Raw genomic sequence first — 22,720 nt, 5'->3', positions numbered from 1 at the left:
CTCAAGGCCTGGTGATGTTTTTCCTTTTTCAGACTAGACTTACTACAGACAGCAGTTTAGGCCTAGTTCACAGAAGCTTCCTGTCTAGCCTTTCAGTGCACAAATCTTAAAATATTCCAGTCCTCTAAAAATAAATAAAGGTATATTTTTGTTTGGCATTGTGTGTAAGATTTTTATAGATGAATATTAACTTTTCAATCTTGAAGATGAAAACTAAAGGATTAAATTACTTGTGGAAGAGATAAAAATCAAGATACTTAAAACAATCTGCAAGGAATTGTTACAGCTTTATGTAGATTGTGTCCCTCTTACGGAGAAAAAGATCTTCAAGCACTTGGTGTTCAACTTGAAATGATATGAAATAGTTCTGTCTGTGGAAATCCGTGAAGGAAACAAAAGTTTAAAATAGAAAATGTAAGCCCAGGTAGCAAGGATTTTCTTTTAAGTGGTTTAAATATCTTTTTTTGGTACCTGTTTGTCTGTTTCTCATGTTTCCCAAGTTTCTGTCAGAGCTCTGATCTTTGGGTAAGCAAACAGCACTGTGTAAATGTGCATTAATAGCAGAATAGTAAGAGCTAAGAACAGCAATCAAAGACCTGACTTCCTCTGTGCTCATTGTGACTGGCCCCTAAAATCATGATCTCTTGGTAGTGGTGTGCCTCTCAGTTGAACAACACTTAATCTCAACTTCTGGTGACGAGTGAGTATGTTGGAGGGAAAAGCCTTTTTCTCAGATGTCTGATACCTTATTTCAAGAAGCATAATATTATCCTTGAAGCAGAATATTATCCTTAAAGCAAGTCAGAACAGCTCTTCCAGAACTCAAATCATTGTTAAAACTATATTTTCATTAGGTCATGTGCCCCATATAAAAACTCTAAAACAAATATTTGGCTATCCTTCTGAACCTCTAAATGTTGTTAGCTATCAGTCGTGAATATATCTCATGCAGGTATTGCTTTCTGAATTATCCCTGTAAGTACTCTTAATTTCTACATAACCTTATGTAGTTTCTTGTGTGGTGGACACTGGTAGGCAAGTTCCATCACCATGGATCTTCCAAGTACCTGAAAACTTTACTGTTGAAATTTAAGTCTTCCCTTCTTCAGCTCTCATGACTTTGAGAGTCAACCCATTCAGAATAGGCTGCTGCTGTGATGGCAGATGGGAGACTATTAATCTCTATTTTCCTTGCTGTTAGCTTGGTAATTGGTGCTATCCTCTAAGCTTTTATCTTAAGACACATATTGGCAAAAAGCATCAGCTGTTCTGGAGGTTATGTAGAGCAAAGAGAGGCAAAACTCCATTCCAGGAAAGAAAACTTAGATGGGTGAGTATACTTTATTGTAGAAGGCTGAAACTTCAGAAGGTGAAAGAAAAGTTAATTCAGTTTTGCTGTTTGCTCTTGGTACTTATCACGAAGCATAGGCTAAACTCAAAGAAATGTCTCTGACTACGTGGAACACTTAGTACAAAATACTTTTTGGTGGTAGGGCTGTATGCGAGCTCACTCTGTCATCATTAGGCAGCCCACAGTCTTTCCTGATAGCTTTATAAAAAAAATTGCAAGCATGTTCTTCTGTTTGAGTTGAAGGTGATGTCAGTTAATTTGCCAGCAAGCTTTTCATGACAGAAGTTTGAAAGTACTGCACTATGTTTTAACTATTATTTTGTGCAACTCCTAATTTTTAAGAATATTTAAAGTAAGATGTGGTAGTAAAAAATTTTCAGTTCTGCTCTCAAACTTGAGGGACTTCAACTAGAAAAAAGATTCTTGAACAACATTTTCTTTCAAAGTAGGAGCTGAAGTTGAGAAGTTAGTTTTTAGTCATAAGACAAGCTTTATATATAATTAAAGAACTCCTTAATTAGAGGCCATTTGTAATAGAAGACATTCCTTTAGAGAGTTTACCTATAGAAAAGTATAAATGAATTTATTGGCTCCATTTTTAAGGGGGGAAAAAGCATGTTTTTTTGAAACCTTCAAAGCACTTAAAGGCATTAGACTTAATGTCTATAAAGATCTTTATTTTGGGGGGGACCGGATCCTGTAAAGAATCCTCATTCTCTAAGTAGGTTTAAAAAGTTGACACATGAGCTATGTTTTTATGTGTCTGATATCTAAAGTGGACTTTAGAAAAGCGAATTAAATGGCTAGGTCTGTACTTTGAGAAACCATAGGAATACTATACAAGACATCTGTCCTGAGGACCTGGGAGAATGGGTTGTTAGAAAACCTGAAGCAGGGTGTCTCCCTCTGGACTTACGGAACCTTGATTCAAGGCCTGTTGGTAAGCCAAAATGTCCAGTGTAGCTTCTTCTGAAAGAAAAACTTTTTTCCAAGGTGTTGATGAGGACTTCTAGCTAGAGGCTTTCTAGAAACACCTGTATGTTTGTGGCTGAACATGGATTTTCTAAAGTATTTCTGATATGTGAGGTCTACTTAAATCATGCCAGTTATGTTATATCAGTCAAACTTAGTTTTGCCTTGCTTTGGACTTCTGATTAGGCTTTGGTCTGAGATGGATTTAACTTCCAGTATGTGACAGCAAGAGGTGAAGTGGGTTGGTAGAAACAGAATTGTAAGTAGAAGAATTTGCAGAGTGGGTAGTGGCTTTAGTATGTATTTCTCTATTGGAGGAGGAATTTGTAGTCAAAAAGGAATTTTGACCTTCAATCTCTACCCCTTTATCAACAGGAGAGTCTCTAGTTCTGTTCAGGCAGCTGTTTTTCTTGGATCTTGGGAAGTTTTTAAAAAGGTATTTTGTTCAGCATGTATTAATAAGCTGGTGCATTTCTCCAAATTTATCAGAAGGAAAAACCGATAAGAGTGTGCTACTGAAATAAAACTTCCTGTGTGCATCTAGTCAGCTGAGTACCAGGTAGGACAAGTGGGATCAGTGACTGAAGATGAGGAAGAGGACTTCTGTGTTTCTGATCTTGAATAGTTGTGTTTGGGTTATCAGTTAGGTTAACTTGTTTTTATTATTTCTGTTGTACAGAAATGCTATAAGAGTGAACATACCTTTAATGAACTTGTCTTCTTGTATTGTAGGCATCCTTAAATGTTAATGATGTACCTCCATCCATTGTAAATGAAGAATTTCTTCAGGATCTTAGAGCCACTAAAATATCATATTCACAGGATGCAGAAGATAGGGTATTCAGAGCTCATGGTAAGAGAGCTTCATTTATGTAACTGTGCTGCTATTGATGCTTCCTTGTTTGAACTTATTAACTTATTGTTTGTGTTTCAGGTCACTGCCTACATGAGATATTTGTACTCAGGGAAGGAATGTTTAAGCGAATTCCTGATATAGTTGTATGGCCTGGTAAGCTTTAATTGTCTTATTCTCCTTTCTGTTTGGGAGGCCATTGTTTACTAAACTCCTGTGTTTTCTTGTCTTGGGGAAGATGTCTCTTGGTTCACTGACTTCACTTGTCTTTACAGAAACTGAAGGAATTTTCTCATGAATGGTAATGGTGATTGTTTAGCATCTGGATTGCAGGTTATATCTGTGAAATCCCATCATTTTGTGGGAAAGCCAAATTTATTATTAAATATAGCTGAAGTTTCTGTTGACAGCTGAATTCATGACCTAAGTAACCACAGTGTAATTTGAACTTGTATGTTCACCAGGAATAGTTGTCTAAATGGCAGTGTAAATCTTGTTTTTTAAAGGAGTACATGATGGTAAAAGGGTAGTGAAATGCTTGTATTAAAGAGCTGTTTTAGGACATGCTGTACTTAGGAGTTACATGTGTTACACTTTATCAGAACAATTTACAAAGGATCATTGACTTGAAGAGCAGTGCAATCTGAGTACAGGCTAGGTCCACTTTAGAGTAATAACTAATGCTGTTGTAGATAATATGTAGCAGAAAATATGCTTGCTTCTATCTTGTAGAAGGATACAAATACTTAAACTGATACAACTATTTGCACACTTGTGTGATTTTTCTACTCTAGTCATGTTTCTTCGGTCACTAGGAACTACTTTCCATGTGCTGTTCTTCAGTAGCTAACCAAAAAATCATTTGATCCAAGTGCCTGTCAATTTCTGTTCAGCTGTATGAATCCAACTCTTTCTTTACCTCTTATAACTCTCTCTGTTTTTGATAGCTGCACTGCATTAGAAATCCCAAGATTTCTGATAAGAACTTAGTCTTAGCTCAGTTTTGCTTCCTTTACTTAGGTGAGAAAGATCACATATGGAAAGCATAAAAAAGAGGCACTATAAGATGCATCTTGTTACTTGAGGACAGGTACTGACATGACAGCTCTGGTGACTACGAACAACACTTGCCACAGCTTTATTTTGTGCAGCTCCAAAAGCAACTGAAATAAAATGATTGACTACCTTTGTTTAAAGCTGCTCTGTATGCCAAGAGCAAAGTAGCCTGAGTTCGTAAGCCTGTTTATTCAGTCCTGCTCATTCTCTGCTGTTTGCACGAACTCATGTTTGTACTGTATTTGATCTTTTTTTTTTGATCCTTTTCCTTGCCTGTGCACAAACATTTCTGCTTCCCTCTTTGACCAGATACAGAATGTATTCTAACAAAGTAAACTTCACCAGCAACTCTACTTTTGAAACTGAATGTCAGTCAGGAAGAAAAAGATGTGGTGTTCAGCAATCAGGATAGACTCATTTCTCACTGAAATTGGGCAGCTTATTTTCAATAAAAGTCTTAAACTTGATTTGTTCTCCAAGATACCTGGATTAATTAACTGTTTGGTAGCCCATCTTGCCCTGAAAATTTGCAGGAGGCCTCAATCCATGAGTAGAGCAGGAGACTAAGGCCGTAGTTAGTCCTTCAAATGTAGAATTGTTTCAGGTCTAAACTTTACTCTGGAACTCTGATACTTCTGAGCCCAGCTTTTATTTAGTGCCTAACTCTTTGAAATGTCTTCCTTGCTGGTGTCAGAAAAGGAGCTGCTGCTTATTCAGACTGCAATATTTAGCACTAAGCACAAATCCTGTTTTTTAACTGTTTGTACTTTTCTAGTTTGCCATGAAGACGTAGTTAAAATTGTGGAATTAGCCTGCAAACACAATCTCTGCATAATACCATTTGGTGGTAAGTGTTATGAAATCTCAAAACTGTTTAACATTACTCGTGAAAATGTATTCTACTTGAATTAAATATGTGATCTTAGTAATATATTGTACCAATAATTCAATAGTTAGATTTTTTAGTAGTATTTTAAGTGTGGTCTTAATTTTTTTTATAACCTTGCAGTATTAAAAGCTGCTATATTAAATTTAGTGCAAGTCATTAAAAGTATGTCAACACCTTGAATATTGAATGTGCAAGAGGAGTGATTACATGAAGCTGAAATCTATCTCTGCCTTGGAAGTCTTCTAGGAAATAAGTAGAGAGATTCAAATATCTATGTTAGAGGTATCATGGTTTTGGATGCATTACTTGTGCTCTGTTCCCACAAACATGTATAAATTAGTGGTTTTTGTTGTACTGTTGAAGCTCGTAGGTCTGGGGAGGATTGTGATCAGATGCTGTACTGCAAAATTGTTAACCATAATTCTAATTTCCTTTTAGACATTGTTCAGTTTGAAAGTTAGAGTAGAGACTCCTGTGGCAAGGGTTTTCAGGAAACGTTCCAGGTACAGAGTACAGGTAAAGGCCTGTATAATCTGTCCTTCTCAGCCTAAAGAATTTCTAAAGGACTTCAGGTTTTTAATCGTGGATGCTTTTTCCTCTAAGCCTGCTGAAGTAGAGCAGTGAGCTACCTTGTTTTGACTTAGTGCTCAGGGAACATGGGATGTTGGCTTTCATGAGTTCATTCTGTGAGAAGCTTTTTGTCAAGAACTCTTAGTTCTGTGGGTTAAATCTGTGTTTTACTTGGTACTTGCTTATGCTGTAGGATTGTAGCCCCTGTAGGAAGGACACTTACTATTTGAGAAGATGAGCATGTCACTGGAAGACAATACCAAACTAATGGAGTGGGTTTCTCCCTAAACCACTCTCACCTTTGCAAGATACGTCTGGAGAGCTGTAAGACTGCTACATGTCACCTTTGGTACTAATAAATTGGTATAGCTGAAAGCAGCAATATTGACCCTCTCTTGTTCACTGACCAGGGTAAAGAAAGATCTTCAGATTGTTTTCCAAGTCTGTTTATACTGAACTACAGTCAAATTCTGGAGTTATTACTATGGGGTTGGTATTTAGGGAAAATGCCACCTTTCCTGTCATTGGAAATAAAGGTGATGGGCTCTACTGCTCTTGGAGAATTTTATTAGTTGGCACTGTCTCTGTCCTTGCCACTGGTTGTTCTTCTGGTAGCTTGCTGTGGATCTCTTTAGCATCCTAGTCTCTCTTTTCCTATGGCTTTTGTAGTCTTTGAGAAGCCAAAGGCTTCTTGGAGGCTGTTCTGTGACATCCTATAAAGATACATTAGAAACCTCCAGAGAAGTTTTTTTGGTTTTGTCCTTTTTTTTTTTTTTATAGTTATACCCTTTCAGTTTCTTTCTTGCTTTCAGATAAGTATTGCATTCCTGTATTAGGTAGACTTCTTAAGCCAACTTTCTAGGTAGAAGTGTGGTGGCTTCCATAGTGATCTCCAAAGAATATATAGAAACCATAGCTATCTCTGTTTCTTGGATGGCTTTGTTATTTCTTATCCTTCCTTGTTTTAAAACTCTATTCTGGACTTAACAGAAGCAGCTGAGATGCTCACAGAATTTCATGGTTTGTTAGAGTGCTGTTAAAGCATTGTCAGCTCCATTGCTGCCTTGACTTTGTGAAACCCAGTTTGGGAGAAGGGACAGCCTTAAAAGGCTAATCACTAGCCTCCAACAGTTAACTTCAGTGATCTTACTTCATTAAGTTCAATATCAGAAAGGAGGAAGAGGGGGATGGTATGTGAAGAAAAGCTACCTGAGAGTTTTATGATCACAATGTCACTCCCATATTTGCAGGAGGGACGAGTGTCTCTAGTGCCCTTGAATGTCCTGAAGAAGAAAAAAGAACAATTGTCTCGCTGGATACATCACAAATGGTATGTCTCTCAATTTTTAAATTTTTAATTATCCTAAGGTTACTTTGAATGGTGATCACTAGAGAATATTTCTCTCTTTGCAAGAATAAAGTAAGTATGGAAGTATTAATCTGTACCATGCATGATTAAATTGGTACTCCTTCAGTTTAAGTGGTATTTGGCTGATGTTAGCCCTGTATTACTTCATGTGACCTGTATGTATTTGATAAGAAAAAAAATCACTGTTAAGCTGCCTTATAGCAGCTTTAAGTGAAAATTGGAGGACCCTACTATTCTTCTATATTGGAACTTGTATCTGAGGTTAAATGAAAGGCTAGGAGGAAGTTATTTGTTATTGCAAACTTCACTAGTTCTTGCAGACTTAAAAATACTTAAAGCAAAGGTTGGTAAGGTGACCCAATGTCTATAAATCAACTTGAAGGATTGACTTTAAACAAAAAAAAAACCCTAGAATTTTGTGTAGATAGCATCTTGAGAATGTGAAGTTCATAGCTTTGTGGCAGTCTAGAAATGGAATTCTGTAAAACTTAGTGCTAGTTTTTCTTTCCATTATGAAGGAGCTTTATACTTTCAAAACGATAGTTTTATGACTATGTGGTAATAAGATGCTTCAGAAACAGCTCTGATGTAAGATTCTACTGCCTCTGAGTGCCTGCTGAGCTTATTAACTCCTTTAGCCTTGAACATAAAACCTGGGTTTTGGCTCCCATTTTCTCTACTCAGTGGTGCTTCAGTTAAACTTATTTCTCAGTGTGTCTGGCTACAAAATGATCTTTTCTGCAAAGGTGTAAATTGTGTATTGAAGGAAGCTTTTCAGGTGTCTATATGGAGTGAACTCCAAAGAGTACAATACTGACTCAGGCCTTAATTTGAACTTATTGATTCATAGCCTGCAGCTTTGACTTCTCTCTGGTTTGGAGGTGGGAAAGGAATGTGGTTAACTTATAATCATGCTTTTGTGTCAGCTAGCTATTTAAGTATACAGCAAATCAGAAAATAGACCACTTTTCCTGTGTCTTGGATGACTCTGCCAGCCAATTCTTGTAATCCTTAATGAGGAGGGAAAATAAGGAAATTAAAGTGAAAAGAAGCATTGTCAGAGTTAAAACCTGGGAGTCTCAGAGTAGTTATGATTGGCTAAGCTTTACTATTTTAATAGATACTTAATGGGTATCTTAATTTTGTATGTAGGGTATATTGCATAAAAACTGATTTACATAAGCATCTTAGATCAATTAAGCAGTTTATTTTGAAACTGAAGGTGTCTGAAAGGAGCTGAAATAGCTGACTTTGAATAATTAATTAGCCCAGGTATTGTGAAGGGAGACCATTACTTTAAAGCATAGTTTAAGTTGGACTACAAGATGTCCACATTTGTCATTTGAAAAAAATCAAGGAAAAAGGAAGTTAGAGCTGTTCTCCTTCTATAATTTTGTGTATTACTGTTGTATAGAAGTACACCAGAAGTATACTTAAGAATGAAAAGTGGAAGGTGAAAGCTTCTGTGGTGTCCTTACTATAAACAAAGCTAACCCCATATTTGTTAAGTTTCTCCTTCATGTGGATTGTCCTTATTGATAAAAGTGCTTAGCGTACCATGTAACTTGTAGTGTTTACTACTTTTTCTGTTTAGTAGAATATACTGATGGGACAGCGAGTATCTCATTAGATAAAATGATACAATCCTTCCAAGTATCTTAAATTTCTGAAGTACATACATACTCTGAAATCCTGTAGTATATCTTGCTTCTAGCTTACTGTGTCAAAATCCAAGAGCTGAACTGGAATAACTGAGTGCAGTCTATTTAACCCATGGAGCATGTTTAAGAATACTTTTCTTGGTGGATACTTAATATCCAGATAGTCAGATTCACGCACCTTGAATTATGTTAATTTTGAAAATCACTGTTACTGCTTAACTTCTCTAAGAGTTTTTACTTAATTCTTTCTGACTCTTCTGCATTTTCTTCTGTAAACATTCCTAGTATAAATTGACTAACAATATGTATTCTTTTATAGTGGTTGACTTCATAAATTGTAACCTGTTGTGTAGCTGTTTGAGGGAGTAAGGGGGCTCAGCTTCCACTGCTGTAATAACTGGAGTTGTATTAATAGTAAACTGTATGACCAAGCATGTTGATCCTATAACATTAGGGAAGGAAATAAATGAAAATCTTTAACACTGATTCTTAGTTTTGATTGGCTTTTCAACAGAATCGGATTCTCTGGATAGATGAGAAAAACTTAACAGCTTGTGTGGAAGCTGGCATTGTTGGACAAGATCTGGAAAAACAGGTATGTTTAACTTGTCAAGCATCTAATATTGCTCCATATTTTTCTTAGCTGTTCCTCATGTCTTGTCTAAATAATTGAATTCTAACTTAATTCTTGTGTGTTTTCATGCAGACTGGTGTGGTAAGCATTATATGCATGGCTATGAACCATATCACATTGAATGCTGTATTTGATTAACGTTTTAAAATCTTTTCTTTTTAGCTCTAGCCATAAAATTTGATTACAGTAATAAGTTGACAATTCATAGGATGTAATGCTATACTTTGTTTCAGACCTTAGATGCGCCCTTGTGGTTGCAAGGTGTGACACTTGTTACCAAAACTCAGGGAAAGTTGAAATTGTCATTTTGTGATGCATGTTTTAGTCATTTTGGCCAGAGGTAGTCTTCTCAAGTTAGAGTATGTAACAGATTTGCTGCTGTTGCTGCTTCTTAAGGTTAGCTACAGGAGAGTAGCAGAAAGGATGGAGAGTTGCCCAAACCAAGAGTCCAGTGGAAGATTAGATCACCTTCATGTCTAAGTGACCTCTAGTGGCTCTTAATTGCAGTTTATCAGATGAGCCACAGCACTCTCAGGGTCTTTCTCAGTGCTCCTCTATAATCAAGCAAGTTGTGGATGTTTTTTACTATTCTTCAGGATGTGCAGTTCTGCTTATTTAAAAAAAATATTCTAGCACTTGACTTGTTTGATAGCTAAATATTGTCTAAACTTTTCTTAGTGCCTAAATGCACTTTACAAATATGCAGAGATTTGAAGGGGTTTTTGAACTTTTTTTTTCTGGACCACTTTTTAGAAGAAAACTTGTCATACTTGACTAATAGAGCTGTTTGTGATGGGGAAAGATAGCCTTTCCTGCCTCTTATTTTCCCTTTTATAATTTGATGTAATATTTTAACCTTTCCAGTCTGTTTCTTTCAAGCTTGGAAAATTAAAATGCAAGAAGAATATGCTCTGCATTTAAATAACATTTTTCTAGGGTAGTAGCTTATTTCACTACTATTTATCCTTTAAATGCCACAACTTTTCCTTTCATCTAGAGTAAGGGACTGTATTCCCTCTCTGCTTATAGCTCTTAGGAGCTGAAATACTACTGTTGCAGTTATTTTTCAATATTTTTGATGAAAAAAGTTTTTTTCAGTCAGGTTTTTCTCTATGAAAAGAGGACTAGTAGTCAATTTGTTCAATATTGAATATAAACTAGTATTTGTACAAAGGTTTTAATATATGGAGTGACTCTGAGCATGTGAGGACTTCTGTGCCATTCGTTCAATGTGTAAAGAATACAAAATTAGATTGTCTACTTAAAGTGTGTGTGTATATATATTTTAAACTCTTATTACATATACTGGAATTCCAGTATTACTAGCAAATGGGACGTGATTAAAGCTAGAACTCCAAGTTGTGCTTGTTTTGTGTAGTACAATCTGAGCATAACTATAATTTATTATTATAGTTAATGCCAATGCAGACTTCCACTGAAGTGCAGGTAGAATGCAGATGTACATCTGGACTGTACAAAGAAGAAACTGTTTGAAAGGCTTTTTCATTTGGTTTGCAGCTTGCTAGTATTAAATAAGCCTTGGATTGGAGGCTAATCCAACTTCTGTTGCCTTAAGAGACTTTACCAGTGTTATCTAGCAGTTACTCTGCGGTGAAGGGGTTTGGTGCCTCTTACTGTGTTTCTTCATTTACAGATACTGTGAACCTTATAACAGTAACTAAAATCAAGAGCTGAATTCTAAACAAATAACAGATTTGGAAAACCTGGTATTTGACAAAAGTTAGGCTGTAAGTGCTATAATGGGGCATTCAAAGCCAATGTACACTTCACACATTTGTCTATCTTGGCTAGTGACTCTACTGTGATTAAGACACTTTTTTCTGTGGGGTGAGAACTCCAGATATTAGTGGGCTCTGTAGGAAAGCCTCAGGTTACTTGTTTTTTTTCACAATAGAATATGGAATAATAGCTGACAGATGAGGACTAAAGGTGACAAAAGGATAATGAAGATAGAACAATATTTGATATTGTTTTTTGTAATAAGTATTATCAATCAGATTGTGATTCTATAGGAAAAGCTAATACATATTCATATTTTCTGGATGAGGCTGTCTCTTGCATCTGCAAAGTCCATAGCATAATCTCTCACCTGTCCTGTAAGTGCTCTTAGCACATGCTGTTCATACAACAGGATTCAAGGAGTTCAAGTGCTTTGTACATGCACAGTCAGTTACAAATTTTCAGAAGCATGGTCTTCTGCTGTGCTTGTGTTTATACAACTTGTAGAACTTGGTAAGTTGTGACTGAAGCAAATTTCTTGTCCTCTTGGGGAATGAGGAAGGTGCAGGCTCCAACTCTTCCTAATATATGACCAGTAAGCATATGAAGCCACAAGCTCCTCTGGTATGAGAGAGGACAGTGAGCTAGATGTATCACCATAGACATTATATAGAAGTGACTTTCAATCATTTAAGTTAGAACCACTTTGTACAACAGAAACATAGTTAATGATCCACATTATGTGGCATACTTAAATACCTATGTCCAACTGGATTTTTATCAGTTGGTCAGTGCAAATTGATCATCTCAAATGCACTTACACAGTTATCACTTAATGTGAGACTGTTGGGTCCTTAATTCTTCCTGTCCAACAGCTTTGGTGTTGCAATTCTGAGGGCATACAATCAACCTCAGGTGCTGTGCAGATGGCAAAGCCAAGCTAATACAGAAAAATGAGAAACAAGTGACTACTTAATGTACAGGAATGTGTGATCTGCATCACAAATAGTTGACAGTGTTGCATACAGGAAGCTCAACCAGATGGCTGTATATTAAAACACATCACTCCTTGAGAGAATTAAGTACAGGCAATTTGCTCACATTTTCTGCAGACCTGCTACATATCACATTAGAATAGAAAGAACAAGAGATTAAGTGCCTTATTTATTGGCAGCATTTGTGCAAAGTTGGCAGTTACTTAGTTATTTTTTCTTCATGTGTATTTGAATTTGTGCTTTCTTATGAACAATAGAGGTCTTAGTTTTAAAATAGGGGGGGAGGAGTATTATAGGTTGATATGTAGCACAGCATATGCGCAGTAGAAACAGAATCAATTTGCATTTTATTTATATACCAAAGACAAAAGTTGTGCCTCAATAAATGGGTGTGGTCAGGGCACTTATATTTAAAAAAAAACCCACCACCTAGATATTGAGGTTTGGAGTACTAAGCAAATGCAGGCTCTGTAGAATGTATATTGTTCTTCCTTTAGCTTGCTGAAAGTGGCTTCTGTACAGGCCATGAACCAGACTCCATGGAGTTCAGTTCACTAGGAGGATGGGTAGCAACGCGAGCATCAGGCATGAAAAAGAACATCTATGGAAACATTGAAGATCTGGTAAATAGTTCTAATACTTTTTCTAATGAATTATTCTGTTTGGAGGTTTATCTTTTATAATGACTCACAATGAGAGGGAAAAGGGATAGTAAATTGCAGTTCTCAAGTGATACAGTTTTGGCATCAAATCTTGACTGAAATGCTTGTTTGCTTGCTTTTGGTATTAGTACTGATAATCCTTATGACTGATCTAAAAGTCAATTTCATTTTGGTACTCACTGGCTAGCTTAAGGAATTGTTACCCTGTCCTGACTCTGGTGCTTTCTCACACTGTTTTGTGCTCTCTATTAATCCAGTGTAATAATCCTGTCAAACTTTTAGGGTGATTCCAGAAGGTCCATGTTCTCTCCTACCTGTTGTGTGTTCCTGAAGTTCTCTAGTTGGATCATCTAGCTCTGACAGCAAGCTAGCTCTTTCCACCTTCCTTTCCACCTTCCTACCTCCCCCTAGGCTAGTAGTTTTTTTCAAATCAGTAGGCTGATCTAATTGACCATGTGGGTGCACAGTGGTGAAATCTAATGCCACCACAAGGTCTGTAGGAACCGTGAGGAAGGAAGCAATGGACTGGGAATGGCAGTATTCTACTCTTGCATCTGTTTTAAGCATTAAAATGGTTCATTTTTATATTAACCCAAGTAATCTGTTTTCTAAAGCATATTTTTTGATTTGGAAATCTATCTTTTCTCTTATAACAAATACATTGATATAGTGAAGTTAAATCATCACTGTTCAGATTTTGCCTGCCTTTTTGCTTCAAACATCCAGCTTTCTGTCATAGTTTGTAGAATAGCCCTACCACACATGTGGGTGTTTTACTTCTTTCCTGCAGCACACTTTAGGTAATGTATCCCCATCACCTCAGGCTTTTTTGTCAGCTCATAGTTCAGATATGTTTGTTCTGTGTACAGATGAGACACTTTACTGTCAGTGACTGAGCTTGGCAGGAACTACACAGTTTTTATTTGGTAGGCCTGGCTGAACTAAAACTACCAGCACTTCCAAAGTGTCGTCTCTCCTACTGCCTGAAGTGTTGCTGAACAGTATAGATTTGCTTGTACTGGGAGATGTGAAGCAGAACACCTTTCTATCAGGGAAGCATAACTTCAGGCTAAAACAGCTTCTGAAACTTTCATTAGGAGGAAATAGGATTAAAAATTGATTCGGAACAGTTCATGAGTTTCAAAATAGCCCAGTGAGAAAGCTTCAGGAAACCATTTACCTTCTGAGGAAATGTTATATCTAGAAATGGTGTGTTATATAAGCCGCCTAAAATCCACTTATGCAGAATCAACAGTTTGTAAAATGCATATAATGAAGTTCTTGAACAACTCAGAGCAGGGTGAAAATTACTTAGCTACCTGTGCTTGAAAGTTTTAAAGCCATCAGTTGAAATTCAGTAATTTTGCTTCACTTAAAGGCTTCACTAAAAAAACCCACCCCCAAAACCCTGACAAAACAAAACCTACCCTTCCTTAGTGTAAAATAATTGAATAAAGGATTAAAAAAAACCCAAAACTGGTCTCTGTATTGCATGTACATGAATAAAGCTGGAAGCAATAACATTGAAAAAAATTTTTAAAAACCAACCTTCTAGCCTTACATATGTATTAGTCTTATGGCAGATTTAATACTAATAATCTATTTCACAAAGCTTACTTCTGTCTTTCCTCTTAAGAGAAACATTTCTGTAGCAACCAATGACTGAATTATATTAGCTTTGTCAAGCAGCAGTTCTAAAGCAAAATTTAAACCCTCACTTTTTTCCTATGAAGTACTATGTATGATCTGGATTAAAATCCTAGTATTCATAAAGTACTGTCTACACTGAGAGAACAGTTTTAACTGGTATTGCATGCGTGTAGCCAACAGCTGATTAGATTTAGCATAAAACTGGAAACAATCTGTTGTGTGGGCAAACTACGCTGTGTTAGAAATAATTATTGGTAACAGTCTTCAGATTATCCCAAATGTTCTTGGGGCTGCCTACAGAATGTCTAAAGTCTACAAAGCTGAACTGTATCAAGCTTAATATACATTTTGTAGAAAATAAATATCATACAAAAACATCTGTGCTTAATGCTAGTATTTATAGTCATTGCATATTGTTTAAACAGGTGATTCATATAAAAATGGTAACTCCAAGAGGAATAGTAGAAAAAAACTGTCAAGTACCTCGCATGTCAACAGGACCTGATATCCATCACTTCATTATGGGATCTGAAGGTATAAACACAGTAATTTCACATAACTGCATCTTAATGCAGCTTCTGTAATGGCTTGATTTGAGCATCTTTAAGGCTGTGGCTCACAGTGTGTCTGAGTGGCATTATGCAGGCATGAATTTCTTGTGTTAGGATAATACATTGAGACCTTAATTAGGACTGTGAAGTTCAGCAACTCTGAACAGTGCTTAAAACAGATCTATGGAGTTAGCCTACAAGTCTAGTAACAAACATCATGATTTAGAGGATATCTTGTAAGAATTCACCGTGTAAATAGTAAGGAATAAATCACCTACTACTGCAATACTGAATTTTTGGGACTTCTGACTTATGTTAACTTACTATATCCTGGTAAACAGTTAAGCTGAGTAACTTGCAAGAAGTATATCTTGCAACACTACTCAGTTTCTCTTTTTTCCTGAAGGAACTCTTGGAGTGGTTACTGAAGTTACGATAAAGATTCGCCCAGTCCCTGAATACCAGAAGTATGGCTCTGTGGTCTTCCCCAATTTTGAGCGAGGGGTGGCCTGCTTAAGGGAAGTGGCAAAGCAGGTAAAGAAAAGTTGGATGTTGACTTCCTTCAAGAACACAGATTCTAGCACTAGGGATGCTCTAGTATTTCTGGCAATTGATAAAAGGATTTGAGATAATATGAACCTCGTAAGTATATATATTCCATGAGGCTTCTGGAAATTACGCAATTGAGGGTTGAGCATGTTCTGAATTTGCTTGATATTCTGAGCCAAATTGTGGATGTGTTTTTTAATGGCTTTTTTTCAGTGGGAATTATTTGCATATCTCAGCACAGAAAATTCAGCTTTGCATCTCCTTCAACAGAGAGCTTTATCCTCAGATTAATTCAGGACTATGTAAAAGGGACTAGTATTTAAAGGAATTAATTTGTAGCATGCAAGTAAAAGGCAGTTAAATTTATGGTTCTGAAGTGACAAAGGAACAAAAGTCATGCAATGGGAGGATATGGCCTGTGTTTAGAAAACACTTCCTGAAGCACAGTGACATGTTCAGGTGAGCTGGATATTTTGAGGTGGAATTGTGTTTACACTGTAGTATTTAAACAGCCTTCTGAATAGTGTGGTCAGATGGTTTCAGGTAGCAAAACTCAGATGTGGGTATCCAAATTGTGTAATGCTTTTCCTCGTGGCTGTGCTTCCAAGCAAATCTTACACTGGCTAGCCACTTTTGTCACTGTCTTAGACTAACTTTTCTTTGCTCTGTGCAAAACATATCAAGTCATTTCTACGAATGGTGGGATATACCCTGAGTTGGGGAAGTAATTTCAGAAACGTTTTAATTAATGCCAAACTAAACACAGCTTTACATTTTTTCAAGTGATTGGTCTAATTAATGACTTAATGTTCCAAGCCAGATGTTCAAACTGGTGTGTGTGAATGACATGTATATGCTAGTCAGCAGCACTTGCCAGTCCTGCTGCCAGTGCTTCTACTGCTAGTGCTTGTTCTTCCTGTTAAAGGTACCTAAACAAACTGTTTGGGAATGCTTAATCATATGGCTGATCAACATTTTAAGTCAATTAAGGAACTAGTGTCTTTTCCCTAGCTATGGCCTTAGTTAGAAAAGGAAAAAAAAGGGACTATTAGCCATTTACTGTGGCTCCATTTCTAAGCTTTTGTTGCTGCTGCTGTTTCACTGCTTACTTGAGCCTGAACTACTTATTCCTCTCTTCTTTTGCCCCTTGCATCAATCTTGGTAGTAATTACAATGATTGCTACCTGAAAAGCTGTTTCTTGTCTGTATTGGTCTACTTTAATGTAAGAATAACCAGCCTGCAGGTTGTGGATGGATTGGTCTCATTTAAAACCACTCATCCAGCTTTCTTCTGTCAACCTGCCTGGTGAGCTATTGTAGTTCATGTTCGTTCTTCCTATTGTTCACCCTCCATCATATCATTAATATACATTTGGTCGCACATGTCCAACCAAGTGATAGAGGAGTACTTCTGTATCCATATGATGAAGACTAGCCTAAAATTCAGGCTTTGTCATATTCCTCTGGCCATATGTTTCAGTATGACTGGACATGGCCATCACAGATTGCACAGTGTAGGCATGTGTATGACCAGAAGCTTTCCTAATTGAAGGCAGCTGTTCTTACTGGTTTTCAAACTTCTGTACAGTGCAGAATCAAGATTGGATGCAGATACGGATTTTAATTGCAGTCTGATGGCAGAATACTAGTGTACTGGGTCTGGCTGGGATGTTTATTTTCTTCATAGCAGCCCATGTGGTGTGGTGTTATGTTTTGTATTTGTGACAAAACAATGTTAACACACCAGTGTTATAGCTATTGCTGAACCGTGTGTACACAGTGTCAAGGCTTTGTTTCTTGCTCTCCTCCAACCAGCAAGTAGATTGGGAGCAGATGAGAGGCTAGGAGGGAATGCAGTTGGGACAGCTGACGCAAATTGACCAAAGAGATATTCCATACCATATAACATCATAGTGAGAAATAAAACTGGAGGGGGGGCGTTTTTCAGGGGTTGTCATTGCCTGAGGCCTACCTGGATATTGATCAGTTGGTGGTAATTGATTGCTTTTTGCATCGCTTTTTGGTGTTGGTTTTTTTTCCCCCATTTTGCTTATCAAGCTGTCTTTATCTCAACCCATGAGTTTTCCCACTTTTGCCCTTCTGACTTTTCTCCCCTGTCCCACTGTGGGGGAGTGAGTGAGCAGCTGTGTAGTGCTTAGTTGCCTGCCAGGGTTAACCCACAACAATTAGATTTTCAATAGATTTGTAATATATGTTTATACTTGATTACATAGCAACCTAAGCTTGATATTCTAATAGAGTATGGTATCTTTAGTGCATATGACAATTTAGAAAAACAGTCAATACTTGGAGGTCAAAGATGTTTGGACTTAATCCTATGTTGGCTTGAGGTTAAACTGAAAATTCTCGATGCATTATACCTAGATATACCTATAGATGTTGCTATTCAAGTGAAAACAAGCTTATTGTCACCCCTTTTCAATGATTATGATGATGGCCATAGGTCTCTGGTATCAAAGTGTGCTTTCTTGTGTGCTATTTTTCAATGAAAATTTGATTGTCATGAATTTCAGCAAAACTGTGTACGTAATATTTTTATTTTTCCTCTCTCATTCCCCTAACTTTGCCCTCAAGAGATGTGCTCCTGCGTCAATTCGCCTTGTTGACAATGCGCAGTTTCAGTTTGGTAAGTATGTAGATCTTCTTGGACTAATATCTGTTTCCAAGGATTTTGATTTTTAGTAGCTTAAGTCTGGTTTGGGTGGTAATTCTTTTGCTCAAAACTAGACGAAGAGGGCAATGAACTCCATTCAAGTTCAAACTCCAGCTAGTGCCATAATGTGTACTTTCAGAAACAGAAGCCTGTCTTTGTCTCTGGGGAAACAGTATTAACTACAACAGTCAGTAAAGAGCCATGCTCTGCATATAAATACATGTGATTTTTTTTACTACCTTTTCATTCTTGGCATGTAGTCTACTGGAGTGTTTGAAATTCTGGAGGCACTTCCTCTATTGTGCTGTAAAGGAGCGGAGATGATAGTTTTACAATATAGTACTTGAAACATTTTCTTGCTAAGAGTACTAATGAGAAGTCAATTGTGAAAAAAAATCAGAACGCAGGCACCTTACTTTGAAGGGAAGTTGGTTGCTTCCTTTAAATTTCATAAAAGCATCACAAGTGGTATATAAATTCCTTAGAAGTAGGAGGTTTTTTGAAAATATTCTGATGTGGCAATTATTGTTTGGGTGGGAGAGGGGCAATGATGTCAAAAGTGAGCTGTCTATTTTTAAAAGAAGCTCAGGTGTAGTAAATGTCATAAGTGTATGCAGTTAGAACTAAGCTGTAGGCTTTAACTATAGAAAGTCAATGAAGCTACTAGAAGGTTACTGAACACAAATTTTGTGAAATTTTGACTAGTTCAAACACCTAAATAGGACAATGTCAGACATGCAGAGCAATCATTTTTGAGCAATTCTTAAGGAAAGCTGTAATTTTAAACTGTAGGAAATTTGGCAAAAGATGTCTTCTGGCTCAAGACACTCTCGAGGAGAACCTAAAGTTCCACTACCCAAAAGCTAATAGTTTACAGAACTTGAAGGTCTTGCTGAGACCATGCTGTTTTGATTGTAACCAGAAGATGAAAATGTACAGTGTGACTGACCTTGAAAACCTCTATTTTAATATCCCTTGAACAAGTCAGAATTTCTGAAACTTCTTTTGGACAGAAGCCTCACTGATGAATCTTGACTTCAAATGACATTAATATGATGGTGTTGACAAAGTTGAACTTTGTTTTTCAAACCAAGGAAATCAGAGTTTGTGAGACCCGAGAGCCCAGCAAGCCTTGCTGCTTGCTTTGGTCACTATTGTGTTATACTGTTTCTCTAACATGTACAACAGAAAGCGGATGCATTTTTCTTTCTTTTTAATTGGGAAGAAGTTTGACCACTTACAAACTTTAAACCCAACACTGAATAAATCATTCTTCTACTTTTTAGCTTTGATCTGAGGTTGCAGCTTATATGGTCACCCACAAAACATAGTTTCAGCTGTGTCAATACAGATTTTTCTTGTAGTCATTATTAAGTGGGCTTAAATTCAGTAGTTTTTACGGATTATAGTTTAATAAATTCATGTTCTTCTGCTATCTGGTTCTTTTTTTGTGTGCTTGCTTAAGTGTGCTTGGAGGTGTACTCCTTGGGGTTTGCTCATATCTGCAGGGAGAGTAATCAATTGCAGAAGCTCATGCTTTATTCAGGAGGAAATACTTTGTGAAGTATTTTAGAAGGAAGTATCATGTAAATGGTGCATAACTTTTTTATGAATTGGGCTCACAGCATGTAGGCCAGATGCAAGACTGTTAAAGTGAAGCAGTAATGGGAATTCAGAAGTTGCTTGTGACTAAAAACAATGGAACAAACAGTAAAAGGCTTTCATCTCAATTAAACCCAGTCCTGAGGCAGAGATGTTAATTTAACAGACTCCAAGACACCATTTATATATCCTGGTAATTTTAGTTCCCCATATGTGATTAAGGAAGCAATTATAGCTTTATGTAGAAAATTTTGCACAAGTGACACAACCGTTACAGAAAAAATTGCTTAACTCCTAACTTGTACCATTTTGGGCTATTGGTTTCAGTGGTTTTGGCATAACTTTAAAAAAGGTCACTGATTTTGCTTAGGTTTTGTAGTGTTAAAAACTAATGAAGTGCTCTTAAATTTTCCATATGCCACATACTTGTGAAGATCTAAACTAGGGCAGCCTTAATTAAGTGTCAAATGAAGTATTTGTGCACAGTTGTATGTATGCCTTTAAAAAAAAATTAATGAAAACCTTTTCTTAAATCATCTTCTAAATGAGTAGAGTGAAGTCTCTTTATGATAATCAAAGTGCTCCAAGTGATTCTTGCAACTTTGACTACTAAGCTATATTTTATTTGCCCATTGAAGTAGGAATTTTAAGAGTACTTTTTGCCTAACATACCCTTTTCCACTTTTTGCCAAAGGTCATGCTCTTAAACCACAAGTTGCTTCCATTTTTACATCATTTTTGGATGGACTGAAAAAATTCTACATCACAAAGGTAACTTTGGGGGTTTAATACTGTTTGGAACTTGGCATGCTATTCATAAAATTTGAGATTTTTTGGTATACTGTCTCTAATGCAGCTGAGTTTGAGTGTAACAGATCCTACTTGCAGTATCACTTAACTCAAGATTGTCAAGGTGGTTTAATTCAAAATGAGATTATCTGTTTGAGGAGTTATTCCATGAGAGCTGTTCTCACTGGTCATATCTGTAGATGAGATTAGTGTGCCTTATCTAATAGTGAGTTGGTGACAGAGTAAGGCTGGAACCAATTTATCTAGCTTGCAGACCACACTGATCATCAGTTAATCCTGATGGAGAGAAGCTAACACTTTACTATATTTTCCTCTTCACAGATTTTGTCAAGACATGATTCACCTTGTTTTTACAATGAACTAGAATTTTGGGAGAACCTCAAGATATGTCTTGAATTGCCCATATAAAGTAGTTTTTTGTCTTTTGAGAATTCATCCCAATGAATACCCTTTTTAATCCAGAATTATCTGGTACTAAAATTATTTCACCTAGGCTTTTGTATCAAATAATTTGTCTTGTTATTGATTTCTTTTTTTTCCTCTAAATTAGCTGACTAGAGCGTTCCTGCAAATATGGGTATTCAAATGTAGAAAATGGCATCATCCTGGATTTAGGTAACTTAGGTAGGAGGAGGTAAACATTCCATTCTGATCTGATAATATTGATTGACTTCAAGGAGTGGACCTACTTGAGAGACAGTGGCTAGTGTTGATTCTGCTGCATTTTCTTGTGCTACTGAAGTAGAAAATGCCACGTGTCTAGGGACTTTTTCTAGGGAATACCTATTAGGTTTAGAGATAGCACAAACCACCCCCCCCCAAAAAAACAAAAAAAACCCCCAAAACCCCAACAAACAAACCCAAAACCAAACAAAAAATAAACAAACAAAACCCCCAAACATCAGCATACAGAACACACCAGACTAACACTTCATTCTTTTATTGAACAGAGTAGTTGTTTAACTGATACCACTTCAGAGAATAGGGACAAAGTTTTTGTGGTTTACAGTCCTCCGTGTAATTTGGGACTGTTCACTTATAGATGAATGCTCTAGGTATTGTTTGTCTAGTAGTTCATGCTGTAGCTAGTTCTTCCAATGCCTCTTAAAGAGAACTGTAAGGTGTTACCTGAGCATTACAGCCAAAAGATGGCAGAATAGATGAAATGATTCATACTAGATGAAATACAAGTGGTTCTAGAACAATAAGGGACTGTAAATAGCATCTTAATAGACCTTTTTTATTCCTGTCCTTGGAGTTTATCAGTGTAGTAACAATATTTATTTCTGTTATGCTAGCTATGCTGTTTTTGTAGGACTAATGGCTAAGACAGATCCTTTGCCTGGGGAGGTATAGTCTGCTTCGCAGTCATTTTCATAGTGTTCCCTTGTTGGGAGTGGTAGGATGCAATAACCTTTTCAGAAATACTAATTTGGATGTTTCTGGGGATCACTGTACAGATATGAGCTCATTGGCTGGAGGACTGAGCCACCCTAAGATACCTGGTCTCCTTGCTGTTTTTTGGATCATCCTGGTACCCTTGGTTAACTTCTAGTACAGATAATCTATTCAGTTAAGGGAATAATAAAAGGAATAGCAACTAACTGGGATTTTTTTCAGCATAGCTGTTGCACATAAAGGATGAATTTGAATCTCTTGACTATTAATGTAACTTCATATAACCATGCTTGGTGCTTAAGTAACAAGTTACGACAAGCAGAGTGGAGACTGGAAGAGATGAATCCCACTGGAAAGGGAAATGCTTCAAAAAATAATTGTTGGTCAGTATACATATTAAGAATATGTTCTAAATCATAAAATTTTACCCTTTCTAACTGTGGAAAAAGTTAATAAACTTTATGCAACTTTATATTCATCTCCATTCTGTCTGAAACCTGCGTAGTAGTGGTAGTTCACTGGAGCTAAATAATAAAGGTATGCAGAAAATAAATAAGGCTCTTACTTTTTGGACCCATCGTGAAGATATCACTCTTGACTGTTACTCCTGAAACAAAGCCATATCTTCCCATTTCCACTGGGATATGCTCCCTGCCACAAGTTTAGAAGTTATTTTCCTTCCATAGTGTTTTTCCCAGCATAGAGATTTTCTGTGGCACACTGCTGATACGACT

At 36.8% G+C, this 22,720-nt stretch overlaps 1 protein-coding gene across 4 annotated transcripts in view; it reads left to right on the top strand.

The window, feature by feature from the left end:
- The window catches only part of AGPS (alkylglycerone phosphate synthase), an 86,779-nt gene that overhangs the window by 44,854 nt on the left and 19,205 nt on the right, over positions 1–22,720 (top strand). For all 4 annotated transcript variants that reach the window (XM_075028364.1, XM_075028363.1, XM_075028365.1 and 1 more), the window contains 10 exons: positions 3,056–3,176; positions 3,258–3,332; positions 5,008–5,079; positions 6,942–7,021; positions 9,236–9,316; positions 12,588–12,713; positions 14,828–14,936; positions 15,360–15,487; positions 18,098–18,149; positions 20,473–20,549. In XM_075028364.1, the coding sequence (XP_074884465.1) occupies positions 3,056–3,176; positions 3,258–3,332; positions 5,008–5,079; positions 6,942–7,021; positions 9,236–9,316; positions 12,588–12,713; positions 14,828–14,936; positions 15,360–15,487; positions 18,098–18,149; positions 20,473–20,549 (921 nt within the window). The remainder of the gene's footprint in view (positions 1–3,055; positions 3,177–3,257; positions 3,333–5,007; positions 5,080–6,941; positions 7,022–9,235; positions 9,317–12,587; positions 12,714–14,827; positions 14,937–15,359; positions 15,488–18,097; positions 18,150–20,472; positions 20,550–22,720) is intronic.

This window comes from Buteo buteo, chromosome 5 (assembly GCF_964188355.1).
Source record: "Buteo buteo chromosome 5, bButBut1.hap1.1, whole genome shotgun sequence".
In the NCBI taxonomy this organism is placed as follows: Eukaryota; Metazoa; Chordata; class Aves; order Accipitriformes; family Accipitridae; genus Buteo; species Buteo buteo.
This window is presented reverse-complemented; position numbering and strand designations above follow the sequence as displayed.